General features: G+C 43.0%; 1 protein-coding gene across 8 annotated transcripts in view; it reads left to right on the forward strand.

Moving 5' to 3' along the window:
• Nucleotides 1-13,581, forward strand: part of TRIM44 (tripartite motif containing 44) — a 547,049-nt gene that overhangs the window by 85,593 nt on the left and 447,875 nt on the right. For all 8 annotated transcript variants that reach the window (XR_012655773.1, XM_032805109.2, XM_075065262.1 and 5 more), the window contains one exon: nt 10,175-10,298. Coding sequence is in view for 7 of the 8 variants with exons in the window: in XM_032805109.2 (XP_032661000.1) it covers nt 10,175-10,262 (88 nt within the window). In the remaining variant the exon portion in view is untranslated. The remainder of the gene's footprint in view (nt 1-10,174; nt 10,299-13,581) is intronic.

Consider the following 13,581-nt stretch of genomic DNA (forward strand, 5'->3'; position numbering starts at 1 on the left):
CACCAGGGTCCCAAAAACCACAGAAATTCCCTATCTAGCTAATTGGTTGAGTCCTGTATCTATGGTAACCAGATGTCCCGATTTTATAGGGACAGTCCCGATATTTGGAGCTTTTTCTTATACAGGCTCCTATTACCCCCCAACCCCTGTCCCAATTTTTCACACTTCCTGTCTGGTCACCCTACCTGTATCCTTCCGTTAAATTGCTGGACATATGTAGAGATTTCAGCATTTTTTTTTCCTCCAGGCTGGATACAGCATTTCAGAATGTTGAACACAGAATTTAGAGCAGCACATTTTACTTTTTGTGAGAAATTGGACATGAATGACACAGAATAGGGCCATCTTTCATGAGGCAATGAAATGACTGCCTGTCAGCTGCCTCTTGCAGGTCAATTTTGTCAGGAAGCAATGCTGAATTCAAACTAGTTTGACATCTACAGTTTAGTGAAATGATACACTGTCCTGAGAGGCAGGCATCGGCACTGGAGATATATGTGGAGAGAAGGTGCAGCAAGTGGCATTGTGAACATAAAAAGTGCTCATTAATCTAGTTTAAATGTTCGGTTTTCCTTGATAACAACAAGAAAGCTTAGGTGATGGCGGCCTTTCCATCCTTGAGTCCTATTTTCAGTCTGTTGGACACTTCTCTCCATCTTCAGTTTGAAGTAAAGCTTGTCATGCTTCAGCTCAGTTTAGAATTCAGTTTGGTTTGGGGAAAGCTTCCTTAAAAATCTATTTGACAGTGTTGAGTTTGGCGCTTGGGAGGCGGGGAAAATGCACATTTTACAATTAAACTTTGCAGATGCTTTTCTTTACACATTGGTAGCTAAAAATGCCACTGTGTTGTAGCCTGACAAGTACATAGTCCCTGGTTGTGAAATGCCAACATTTCTTGCAAGAGAGTTGTAAGTGTTGAAAGAGTGTACTTGATGTGGACGGCACATTATTTTCCTTAAGAGCTATAATCTACACTGTGATGTGGTGATTCCCAGAACCCTAAGGGAGTATGTTGAAATATACAAGTAGGAGAGGAGGAAGGAGCCATTTGTTAAATTGGTATTTGGATGCTTTTGAAAATTGTACCAGATGTTTATTGGCAGGAAAAGGATTCCAGTACCCCTCTAACCAGAAAAGCCTGCTCTATACGATTTCTTTCAATCATAAAAACAAAGAAAAACCTGGGAGTACGGTGAGGAAAACAGATGAAATTTTAAAAGCTTTTTTTCTCTGCAAGCCCAGAGCAGTGAATGGCAATAACTGGACAGTATTTAGCAGACTTGTTCAGCCACCGCTTTATCCTGTGCTGTCCCACTCTCAACCCCAGAAATATTTTCCCCTGGCATAGCAGTTGGGGTGAAATCTTGGCTCTATTGAAGTAAATAGTAAAACTCCCATTGACTTCAGTAAAGCTGGAATTTCATCCCAGACCATTTTGTTGCTCAGTCTAACATAATGTCTGTGTTACAACTTTTAACAGTGTGAGGAGACCCCATTACAACAGCAATGCTCTGTATTGCCATGGTCAGGTCCCAACGTTGACCTGACCATGGCATTTGCAGAGTTCAAATAGAAGGTTTAAAAGCTGAGCCCTGTCTATGCTGCAGAATAGAACCGCATTCTTTCCATGTGCCCGACCTAGTTCTCAGAGCTATCATGCCTAAGATTGCTTAACGACCAGTCTACTGCATTATTTTCTTTCAGTGTAGGTAAATGACTGACATGTCAACACAAGAAATATCACACCAGTGAAGGCAAAATTAATTTCCGAGGCTTGGATCATTGTGTCTAGGAGAACAAGGAAAGAAAGCATGATTGTCCATATAGCTCTTGCAGTCTCTTTCTCTTCAGCCACCAGTATGTGGCTTTTGACATTGGAAAGGGTAGGACGTTAGTTTTAGGTAACACAAGCTTAAAGATTTACGTCTTGGTTATTAAGAACTGTTAACGGTGCTAGGTAACCCAGCAATGCCAGAAATGTACTAATGAAGCTGCAAAACTTAGAACTAGCTTATCAAATCATTAAAAAATAAACACCACCCTGCTTAACTGCCTCTTACAAAAAACAAAATTCACAGCATTTTTTCCTTTTGAAAGGTGTACATTTAGTGCACTAGCTTTTATCACCAAGTTGCATTAGAAACAGCAGAAGGGCTAAAAATAGTTTCCTATATGGGTGGCTTTAGTTTTTCCTTTTAAGTAGCTTGATTTTTTTCAAAGTCTAGTAATCTTTTTCCTCTTCTCTAAGCAGAATGATCTGGTCCGTCCATTAGTAACTGATTGTCTCTTGTCATTTACTGCACTAGTAGAGCTCTCATTTCTGTCCCTTGTTATGTTAAAACGCCACTCGGGTACATTCTGAGCACAGCATCCATTGGAAGGAGGCCTGTAAATTCCATCAGAGAATTCCAAGACATTCATGAGGCTGAAATCTCCCATGTAAAGCCATTAGAGTTCATGTATAATTTACTTTTTATGTAGCTGTTTTGGTGCTGTGAAATATCTTTAACAATAACTTGCTTCCTTTAAAAACATAGCGTTGTCTGTAGATAGGTAACATGCTCTTAGAACAGTGAAACCATTTGCTGCTTCATTAATTTACAAAATCTCCTTAATTATAAAACAAACAAAAACAGTTTATTTTCCCCAGTAGCCTAAGAGAGGAGATTGTCAGTAGATCTTGGCAGCTTTGGACCAGGAACACAGCATAATCCAGTGTTTATGAGAATACCTGTTCCCTAGATGTACAGATTTTTTAACTGTTAGCTCAAGGGTCCCATCTCATCTCAAATATAGTGTTATCATGCAGAGATGCTGTCTACACTGGCCTTTTAGACCTAAAATTTCCCTCAAGTGCAGCTACGTAGGTGGTGTCAACATTAAGAGTAATAGTGTAAACCAGCTGTTGCTACTTTTAAATGTCCAGTCTTGCTCCAAGCGAGTCTGGATAATGTTGGCAACTCTCAGGGCCTTGTCTACATTAGAGCTCCCACCAGTACAGCACTGGGATATTTAAAAAAAAAATTTAATCTAGTATAGACCAAGCAAGGGAAAGAGGAGATCTCTCCAGGATTCAAGCTGCATGGGACTTTATCAACTGAAGGGAGCGCCATGGTGGGGAATAAGAGGGTTGGGTTACAAAAAGCAATGGCAAGTCAAAATCAGGAGTTTGCCTTGCAATCTGTATCCCCCTTCATCAAAGGGAGATGTAGGATCGGTGTTGACCATCTTTCTGGTGACCTATGTGAAATGAGTCTGTGGGTTTTCTTTCGTTCTTAGTAGGAAGCCCATCTGCATTACAACTAGCCCACACACTGTCAGTCTTAGCAGAGAGGCAAAAGATAGAATGCAGACTGAATTCTCCCGTGGGCCGTACAGGGGTTCCCTCTAAAATAAGACTGAGGACATGCTAATGGGAGAGCACAGGCACTGCTGGGGGGAGCTTGCGCTGCTGCTGTTCCTGTTCAGTGAACTAATCAAGGACTTCCTTCCCGAAGGTGGTCGATCTCAGCTCTTTACATGATCCCTGAATTCACTGAGAGATCTCAGCCCAACGATGCATTGCGCTGTTGTTGTGGAGGATGTGTCTTACTGTGGGGGATGGTGAAATGGCACCTGCACAGAGATGATCGTCATGCCAGGGTTCTGTTACTGCAGCTTTTAGGAAGATAGATCTCAGCATCCATCTGTCTCAGAGGATCTTGCATGTCTGCTTTCTTGATCTCCAAGAGAAAACCTCAGGCACTGAAAAGTATTCCAAGGTCTCCCTTATTTCCTGCTGCTTCTAATCTGCATTCTCAGGAATGAATCAAAACTGTGAAAGGAGTTTGTGTTTGGTCCTATGCTTTAAAGGGAGGGGAAGAGCAGGGAGAAAAGAGAAGAGATATATTTATAAGCCAAGAACAGACTTTCCTCATCTGACACTTCAAGGTCTTATTTAGCAGACAGTCCGGTGAGAAGAATAGTTACACAGGTGTTCTACTCCCCCAGCACCTTAATAATAAATAGTAATGTTATAACTAATACTCCAAGAGATTTGAGTTTAATTTGTCTATTTTATCTTAGTCTCTTGCTGCAGTGTTGTGTATATGTGTGTGTTTATATTGAGCTGGCATCTTTCTGTATTGAAAGAAAAAAAATGAAATAAAATAAAATGCTGGTTTGGCCAGATGACAGTGATTTTGAGTGGAGACTTGCACAGCCCAGACAGGAGATAGGATAACTCTTTGCCTATTAGGGGCAAATGAATTTTAACAAAACCTGGCACCATACTGCCAGCCACTCAGGGAGTCTTTTTTTCTTGTATTTTCCTCCAACAGGGAAAACTCTCCAGCAGGTGAGATCGCTTATGAACATTTGTACTGCAAAATATCTAGAAAAAAGGCAAAGAATTAGGAGAGGCACTGTGTTCCAGTGGCTAGAGCAGTTGACTGGGAGTCAAATGACGTGGGTACTGTTGCCAGATCTGCCACTGGCCTCAGGCAATTCACTTTGCCTCCGTTTCCCCTTCCCCACCCCACTTCTTCTCTTTGTCTATTTAGATTGTAAGCTCTGCTGGGCAGTGGCATTCTCTCGTTATGTGTTTGTGCAGTGTCTAGCACAGTGGAGCCCTGATGTCTGTTTGGGGCCCAGAAGAATACAGTAATAAATACAAATAGGTGGGGAAAGCACTGAAAATTTCCATTTCTGCTTTTCACTTTCATTGTAGGTGACCATTGGCTTCCAGGAAATGTGTGTGGATATTGTATATATTTGCATAAAGAAAATACATAATGCCTGAGACTTAATAGAATACTTGTCTTCGCAGTGAGAAAAAACTGGTGATGTGGAATTTTTTTTTCACTGACATTTAGTGACCATTATATTAACAAAGAGTACAGAAAAGATTAAGTGGCATCCTTGCTAAATCATGCCTGATGATGTCGTTTTCCCTCATACCAGAATTTTAATTTTGCCAAAAGTGTGAAACTCTCTGGCAAAGGGGGAGACAATTCTGCAAGCTGAGGAACCTGATCTTTCTTGGCTCGTCCCCTAAAATGCACTTCCCGGTGATATATTCATGACTGGCACATGTGCTATCATTCCAAGCGCTCTCCCGGTTGTGTATAATGTGTAAAATGTTTTTGAGAGCCCTGGAGTTTGGATGTATTGCATGAAACATTCTCTGTCTACTTTTGAAACATCTGTGTTTTTGCTGCCTCCAGCAGGATTGCATTGCAAGTGTTCCTGATTATTTAAAACACAAACTGAAACATGGGACTACTGAACCTCAGTGGGATAACCTGATTTTTCTATAGGGCTGGCCAGCCTGTTGATTGGTTTTCCCCCTCCCTAAGAAAAGGTCCTCTGCTCTCCAAAGATTCCTACTACTCTCTTGTAGTTACTGACTTCCCCTTCCAGCTTCATATCGTGCCAAACACCATCCTAGAATAGGGATGAAGATCTGGCTCCTTCCTAAAACTAGAAGAAAACTATGGAGCAATCCTACACAGGCAACGGGTTGAATTAGTTTCAGCAAGTAGGTCTCCCCCATTTTTATTATCTATGTTTGAAGCTTGTCTCCAAATTGACTAGAAGCGATCACTGTGGTGTGGTATGAGGTGCATTCCCTTCCTCTGGGGACTGAGCATCCTGCCAGCTAGGGAGAAGAGGTTAGTTCTCTTCTCTCCAGCTGCAAGTACACCCACCCCAGGAGAGGGACAGTTCTGATGGAATTGAAGAGATTAACTAAATGTTAGCCAGGTCTAATCAGAGGCAGATAGAACAGGTCAGGTAGATTTATTGGGCACATGCTTGAATGTGACACTTTAATGGGGCCAGCCTTATGAGATCACTGGCTCTGAGCTGTCTTTTATCACCTCCCTTTCGGAGTTGGGCCATCAGTTCAGACGTCACAGGACACCAAGAAAGTGAGGGATTTTCCTCAACCAACTTAACTGAAGGCATCATGCACTCCAGGACCCTCCTCCTTCCAATCTGCAAACCCTGATAGCTCAGTGGTTTGAGCATTAGCCTGCTAAATCCAGGGTTGTGAGTTCAATCCTTGAGGGGGCAATTTGGGGATTGGTCCTGTTTTGAGCAGGGGGTTGGACTAGATGACCTCCTAAAGTCCCTTTCAATCCTAATAATCTATGATTATATGAAAAGTGCCATTAATTGCTGAGTTTGCCCCTTTTCCTCCTGCCATGGCCCATCCAGCTCTTTTCAAAAACTGTCCCACCCTTCGGTTGCGGACTGTTTCTCCCCCCCCGCCCACCACCTCTACATTTGTCTCAGCAGTTGTCTGCAGCTGTGCCTCTGTAGAGGCCATCACTCTATTGATGTCTTGCATAAACTGGGAGATTGTTCTCCCCCACCCTCCCGTCGCCCCATCTTCTTCAAATGATGGATAGGTTGCAAAATAGACTGTGTGGAGGATGAATACACTGGAGACGCTCTCAGCATGCTTCACAAAATGGAACTGGCTTCCTGAGATTCCCTCTGCTTTAGAGAGCCACTCTGCTACTGCTTAGCATAACTACTCAGGGTAAGCCTCAAGTATTTACTGAAGACAGCCTGTCACCCCTCTTTAGTGGGTTACCTTGGTGCTGTTTATTTGCACGGTCATGCATGCAGTATTTTTATGTGTAAAGCACCTGCATGCCCACTCAGGCTGCTTAGCAGAACTACGCCAACCATCTAAAAATACAATCAACAATATAAAGCTCAGTATTAAAACAAACAAAAATAAACAAGAACATCATCTCAGAATCAGGGAGGGGCCTCACACATGTAGCACATGCTTAAAATACAGTATGACTCTGAAAATGAGTCTTCTAAGCAAGGATTTATTCTGCACTATCTACACCTGCTTCTACAGCAGTACAGACTGCTGGTGTGTGGAAAAGCAATTGCCATCCTATATACATATACACACATGTCCAGCACATAAACATGATAAGAGTACAGTAAGCACTTTGTTGGAGGCAATGACCTGTTGCACGTAAACGGAGAAACCAATTTGCATACAGCTGTGTACACACACTTACACAGTAGAGGTTTTATATTCACTGTGTATCCTGCATGACATTCAGTTGCTTATACAAAACTCTAGTGCATTATAGCATATGCTCACTTAGAGTGGTCTGAGAAGTCTCTTGGTTTTAAGCAATTGCTAGTTTTTGGCTTAATGAGATAGTGTGGACTAATGGCCAGAAGAAGGGATTGGGTCTAGCTTGCTGGATTCCATTCCAAACTCTGCCACTGACCTGTTCTGTGGCCTTTGGCAAATCTGTTAATCTTACATTGCTTCATTTCTCCTATCTGAGATGAGCATGGTGATACTTGCCTTTCTCATAGCACTATTGTGAGGTTTTGTTAATGTCTGTGGAGATCCTCTGATGAAAGGCCCAACAGAATTGCAAAGGTATTATCATTATCTTCCAGGCTTCTCTTCCTTTACAGATACACGTTCACTTGCAGTCAACAACTAATTATTAGCACAGGTTTCAGCAAATCAAGATGAGCCAATAAGACTCCATTATTTTGTCCCCTCACAAAGAGGAATGCTCTTTCAAAACTTCGACACGTGAGCCAACCAGATAAGCTTTTGTATATGCTGAGGACAACTTGACAGCAGGGATACCCCAGAGGCAGAATGGGTGAACTGGTCTCCCTGGGGAAGTGCTTTTTGCAGACCCCCTGATTCAGTGTGTAGTGCTCTGGGGTGTGCTCTGAAGGATTTTAGTTTCTCATCTGGGTTGGTAATGACTGAAAGTTCTGATCATTTGATGGCTGTTCTGCTGAACCTATGTGAAATGATTTTTTGCGGTCTCAGTCCAAGTTCCAACGGACAAGTAACCTGGCCATATCAGCAGAGACCAAGGACTGAGTAGACCATGGACACTGACATTCAGTCCATTCATTCCCTAGCAACATTCCCTGCTCCTCAGGTTGAGGCATGCTGGCCGGGCCCATTGTGGGGGAAGTTAACACTGCTGTTGCCTATGCTTCCGCCTGCTCTGTGAATAAATAAATCTTCAGTCTTCTGGGCTGTCTGTCTAGCACCTTTCAGCAGCACAAAAAGAAGGACCAAAAGAAACAAATGAATTCATCAGCATGAATTCATTAGGAACTGGTTTCAAGATTGCTAATTGCCTCCTCTTGCAGCCAGTACTCTTGTAATGGAAGGGGAAGGGTGTAAGTGAGTGCTGTCCTCCCTGATTAGCTGAAGATACGTCCCCTGCTATTGCCTGCCATGCCTCTACTAGTTCCTATTTTCCTTTTCCTGAGGGCAAGTCTGCAGATAAAAATTACAGCTGTGCCACTGTAGCACTTCAGTGTAGACACGACCTATGCCAACAAGAGGACTTCTCCCTTTGGTGTAGGTAATCCACCTTCTCAAGAGGTGGTAGCTAGTTTGATGGAAAAATTCTTCCGGCAACCTAACACTGTCTACACTGGGGATTATGTCGGTGTAGCTATGTCTCTCGGGTGTGGATTTTTCACACGCCTGAGAGACATAGCTATCCCTATGTAAGTTTCTAGTATAGACCAGCCCTGAGTTTCATAAGCAGGGAGGTGTACATAAGCAGGGAGGTGTACATGTCTTGAAAGCTGCTCGCAGCTGGATGCAGAGTTCAACACATTGCCACATGAGCAGATGTCTTATGCAGAAGACAGATTAGTGCAGACGTTCACAGAGATTAATAGATTTAGCTAGAATCCTTGATTGGAGTGTGCATGCTAGTTTCTGGATTGTGTGTCGCCGATTTCATAGTGAAATAAGATTTCCCTCACCCCCACTGTGCCAACACTGCTCTTCCTGCCTGTTTGTGTCAGCAGGTAGCTCAGTCTAATCTCTTCATTACTGTGTTGTTTTCTGTATTAGTTTAGAAGAGTACTAGTCATTTACGGTGCACCACTCAAAGTACAATTCCTAAGGACATTTACCTGTGAGAGAGATCGTTATCACTGCATAGAGACCCTAGACAGACAAACTGAGCTTTCATTTTACTGGCATTAGTGAGCAGTGACTGGAAAGCCAGGCTGAGCATCTGTGAAAGCAAAGGCGGTGGTGAGGTTGTGAAATTCTCAAATATCACACTGTGCACAGCCGAGCCAGAGCATCAAGAGATGTGTGAACCCATTAATCACTGCAGGGCAGCTGCCAGCTCTCTGACTTTAATTGGGGGCCTTCTAATATGTAAGCTGATTTTGTGGAGTAGGGAGTACTGTTAGAGAATTTCATTGCCTTCCCAATGAGGCTGTCAAAACTCAACTCAAGTTTGCTGAGTGACTTGCAACTACAGGGAGAAATAGTGTTACTCAGCACCATTTTCGTTCAGAGATTGCTGTCTCGGCAGCACGTTTAGATTTTTGTATATTTACCTCTCTCAATTTCCTAGCCCTCTAGCTCAACGATTTACAATCCCCTGAATTTTTATTAGAGTCTCATGGAAGGAAACTGCTTTGGAGAGAGTTGCTTTTCAATATCCTTGCCCTGAGAAGAGGGGATGAGAGTTGGGGGGAAACAGTTACTTACCAGGGAGAGGTGGTTTGGGAAGTGTATATTTAAGAAGAATGGTTGAAAGTGTATCTCGTAAATTCCACCCACTCTCTAACAGCAGAGGGTGCAGGTCTATATAAATCAAAATACCTACGTGGCCATGAGGACTATGTGACTTTGCACTACAGTGAAGCATTTCAAGAAACCCAGCTGCATTGTTGCAAGCAAAATAGGGATGCACCACCTCTCCCTTTTTGTTTTTAATAGAACAGAAATTCAGCCCTGATTTGTCATTCCATGCTGTACATAATTTTCTCCCATTATTTTTAAAATGGCAGTTCGGTGGCATTTGGTAGCATAGTGCTACCAACTGGCTAACCTGGATTCCCAAGAGTCTGCAAGACAATGAGCCTTGAGTCTGATATTGCACCAATGTTACCCCAACCTTTCTTCTTTGATTTCAGTGATGTTACTCCTGATTTTACACTGGGGTAAGTGTGAGGAGAATCAAGCCCTGTGGATGCAAGCTTGCAGTTGTATAGCTTGTACAACTGCTACAAGGTGCAACCCTGTGTCCAGAGGAAGGCTGCTTTGCAAGTCATCCGTCACGTGGGGGAAGTCCTTCATTGGCGTATTGTTTACGTAGGCTCTCAGCTCTTTCCCCATCTCTGTTTTGTTTGATTACAGAGCTAATCCTTTCCCTCCTGCTTCTCCTTCCCGAGGGAACAGGCGATATGATGACAAGGACCCATCGTCGGCTAACGGGCCCTGCTGAGACAGAACGGGTTTAGCTGCAGTGGAGACGTTACAGGTATTTTTCATTTCCTCATCTACCTCTTAAATTTACAACACAGGTAAAGGTAGAAAGGACCATGCTCCTCCAGTGGCCTCCGACACCCAAGTGATGGCAGGGAACTGACTGACTGGGAATAAGGCCCACCTGCTCTGAATAGAAGGACAAGCTAGTTTATTTTGGTTTTTACATTGCACCCCTCACCATGTATCTGAGCACCTTCTAGTGATACATTAAGCAGTGTGACTAGCCCATGTTGCCTTCTCAAGAAGAAGGTAAAGTCAATTCTAAGGTCTTTTGAAAATCTCCATCTAAGGGGCTATATTATCTAGGCACTCAAATTCCACTGAATTTCAGATTGACCCTTTGAAAATCCCAATTTTAGTCAATATGTGCTGGGTGAAAAAAGTCTGGAGCCCAATATGGCAAACGAGTTATTGTTCCAATGTTAAAGTCTGAGGATCATCTGTTCACCATGTTCAATCATCTTACCCTGTTTTATATTCCATCTCTTGTTAATGCTAATAGATTTTCTTAAACCGTAGTAAATTTGATTCATGTGCTGGGAAAAAGGCAGCCCAGACGTGGTTGATTAGTCATATTTGCTTTAATCTATTTGGATATTCAGCCCCACGTTCGGTAGTAAAAGCAAAGGGGAACAATAAGATCTTGCTTTGGGTTTCATACCAGTGGGGTCCAGGGACACAGTTCAAACTCTGCAAAGCTTCTGGTGGGAGTCTTTCACAAAAGACACTCTGTTCCCTTTGGGACAGATGCCACCAAAGAGTAGAGTTTATTTCGTAATTATTTTTCCAGGGCCTCACTGTTTCCAACTTGCTTACAAATACTTCACATAGAGATTTGCTTGGAATGGCACGAAGGGGGACCAACACTGGGGATTTGCTTTCTGTGCATGGCATGGTTTGCCCTGTTTGCATGAGCTCTTTCTTGTTCCTAGGATACACTTGCTTGCCTTAATTTATGGGGCTAGTTTCCCCGCCCTCCCCTTTGGCTGAGATGTGTTTTGACTTTCTCACTAAGCTCCTTTCTGTGCAGGGGCAAAACCACTGGCAATTAATTTAAGTGACATGAAAATACAGTTCTTGTGGTCAGGTAGGGTCTAGGCTTTTACAACACACTCCTTCTGCTCAGATGCAAAAGGAACCTCATGTTTTGTTCAACGGGAACCCGTCTGAAAAGCACCACTTGTAGGGGGCTGCAGAGGAACTCTGTTCTCATCAGTGTAGGTTGAAAGCTGTGAACTATAAGAGTGATGGCATGTGAGCTAAGGAAAGGAAAGAAAAAAAATGACCCATTGGATCAGACCAAATATCCACCTAGTTCTCTCTTCCAACAGCAGGTAGCTCCATATGCTTCAGAAAATTATATAACTCCTCTCCTCCCCTTGTTCAACAGTGGCTATTAATAATGGAAAATAATCATAATTACTCATAGCATATAAATAAATGCTACCTATTACTAATAAAAAGGAAATTTACCTCATTCTGCAGTAACATTCCAAGGGGCGTGGGGGAGGGCAATTTCTTCCTGACCACTAATTTGTGCTCTGAAGCATGAGGATTGATGGCCCTTGTACCTCACCATAGCTGGTGTCATTGCAGGTATCACTCTTGTTCGTATGTATGTAACATTTGGCTTCTTATTGCACCTTATTCTTCAAGGCTGCACAGTGGCTCCCCAGAAACATCATTATCCCAGGAACTAAAAGGGAAATCTAGTGTTAAAATCTATGCCTCTTGTAGGCACTTGCTTCTTAGTGTGGACTGGATGTGTCTTCCTTTAAACCAGTAAGAAAGATTGAGAGCAATGGAGTCATTTAATTTCCGGAAAATACCTGTTTACTGTCTTTCATGGTGTTGCTGCCCACAATGAGCTCAAAGTCTGAGCTGGACAAAATCTCAAATTTTCTGCCCATCCCCTGTGGGAGGAAGATCAGTGATCAGATCCTAAGCTTGGGGGTCTTGCTCTTTTGACTCTCAACGGACTAGGAATTCTATGATAGACAATAGGGGGAAGGGGGAAATAGGATTATGTGGCTCTATAGAGAGCCACAGTTCCTGTCTTCAGATGTTAATGTCAAACAGGGGAATGAGCAAAGTAAACTAGTCAGACTACCATAAAGGAACTGGATGGCTCGGGGTTGATAATGGGATTTACTTCACAGTCCCTGGTTCAAATTCAGCCCAGATCAGTAAAGACTAATAGTGATCATCATCCAGTGACTACTAGGTGGCTAATGGAAAAAGTGTTTCAGCTGCAGTCCAGCTCCTAGAGAGCAGGAGTCCACCTAGTTTTTATATTATCTCCATTGGTAGGTTTGTCTACAATCGTAAAAGAGAAGCCAAGTATTGGATAAGCAAGACACCGAACTTCCTTCTCATCTTTTGAGATGGCTCAGTCAGGACTGAGGCATATTAATAGGGCTCGTACACAGTAGCACTTACTCTGGTATAACTTAAGTCGCTCAACAGTATGGAAAAGCCGCCCCCCGGAGTGATGCAAGTTACACTGAGCTCAACGCAGGTGTGGACAGCGCTATGTCGGCGGGAGAAGCTCTCCCACCAACATAGCTACCGCCGCTCGGAGACGTGCAATACTTATGCTGACAGGAGAGCGCTGTGCTGCGCTGCTGTAGCGATCCTAGTGTAAACTAGTCCATAAGGCGCAGTTTGGAGGAAGCTTGCAATTTCCCTCCCTGTGCTGTACCTGCTTTGTGAGTGGATGGATGGATAGATAGATAAACTCAGTCTCCAAAGCTGTCCCACTTGCATATCCAGTTAGCACTAGATTAACTTAAACTAGATTAACAAACCCTTTGTCAGTTGTTTCAAGTTAAAGGTCTCGGAAATCTATTTTTTGTGGAACCACTGATATAGCCATATACGTTATAAGTTAAAGTTTTAAACTCTGTCAGGTGTCAGTTGCATGCTGCTGAGCTGGTATTTGTCTCTTCTTATTCAAAAGATTAGGAGGGGTAGAAGAGCAGTCATGTCATACTTTACATTTTCTGTACACGATAAGTAATGTATCAGAGGGGTAGCCGTGTTAGTCTGGATCTGTAAAAGCAGCAAAGAATCCTGTGACACCTTATAGACTAACAGACGTTTTGGAGCATGAGCTTTCATGGATGAATACCCACTTCGTCGGATGCATGTAGTGGAAATTTCCAGGGGCAGGTATATATATGCAAGCAAGCTAGAGATAACGAGGTTAGTTCAATCAGGGAGGATGAGGCCCTGTTCTAGCAGTTGAGATGTGAAAACCAAGGGAGGAGAAACTG

The sequence above is a fragment of the Chelonoidis abingdonii genome, chromosome 4 (assembly GCF_003597395.2).
Source record: "Chelonoidis abingdonii isolate Lonesome George chromosome 4, CheloAbing_2.0, whole genome shotgun sequence".
Taxonomy (NCBI): domain Eukaryota; kingdom Metazoa; phylum Chordata; order Testudines; family Testudinidae; genus Chelonoidis; species Chelonoidis abingdonii.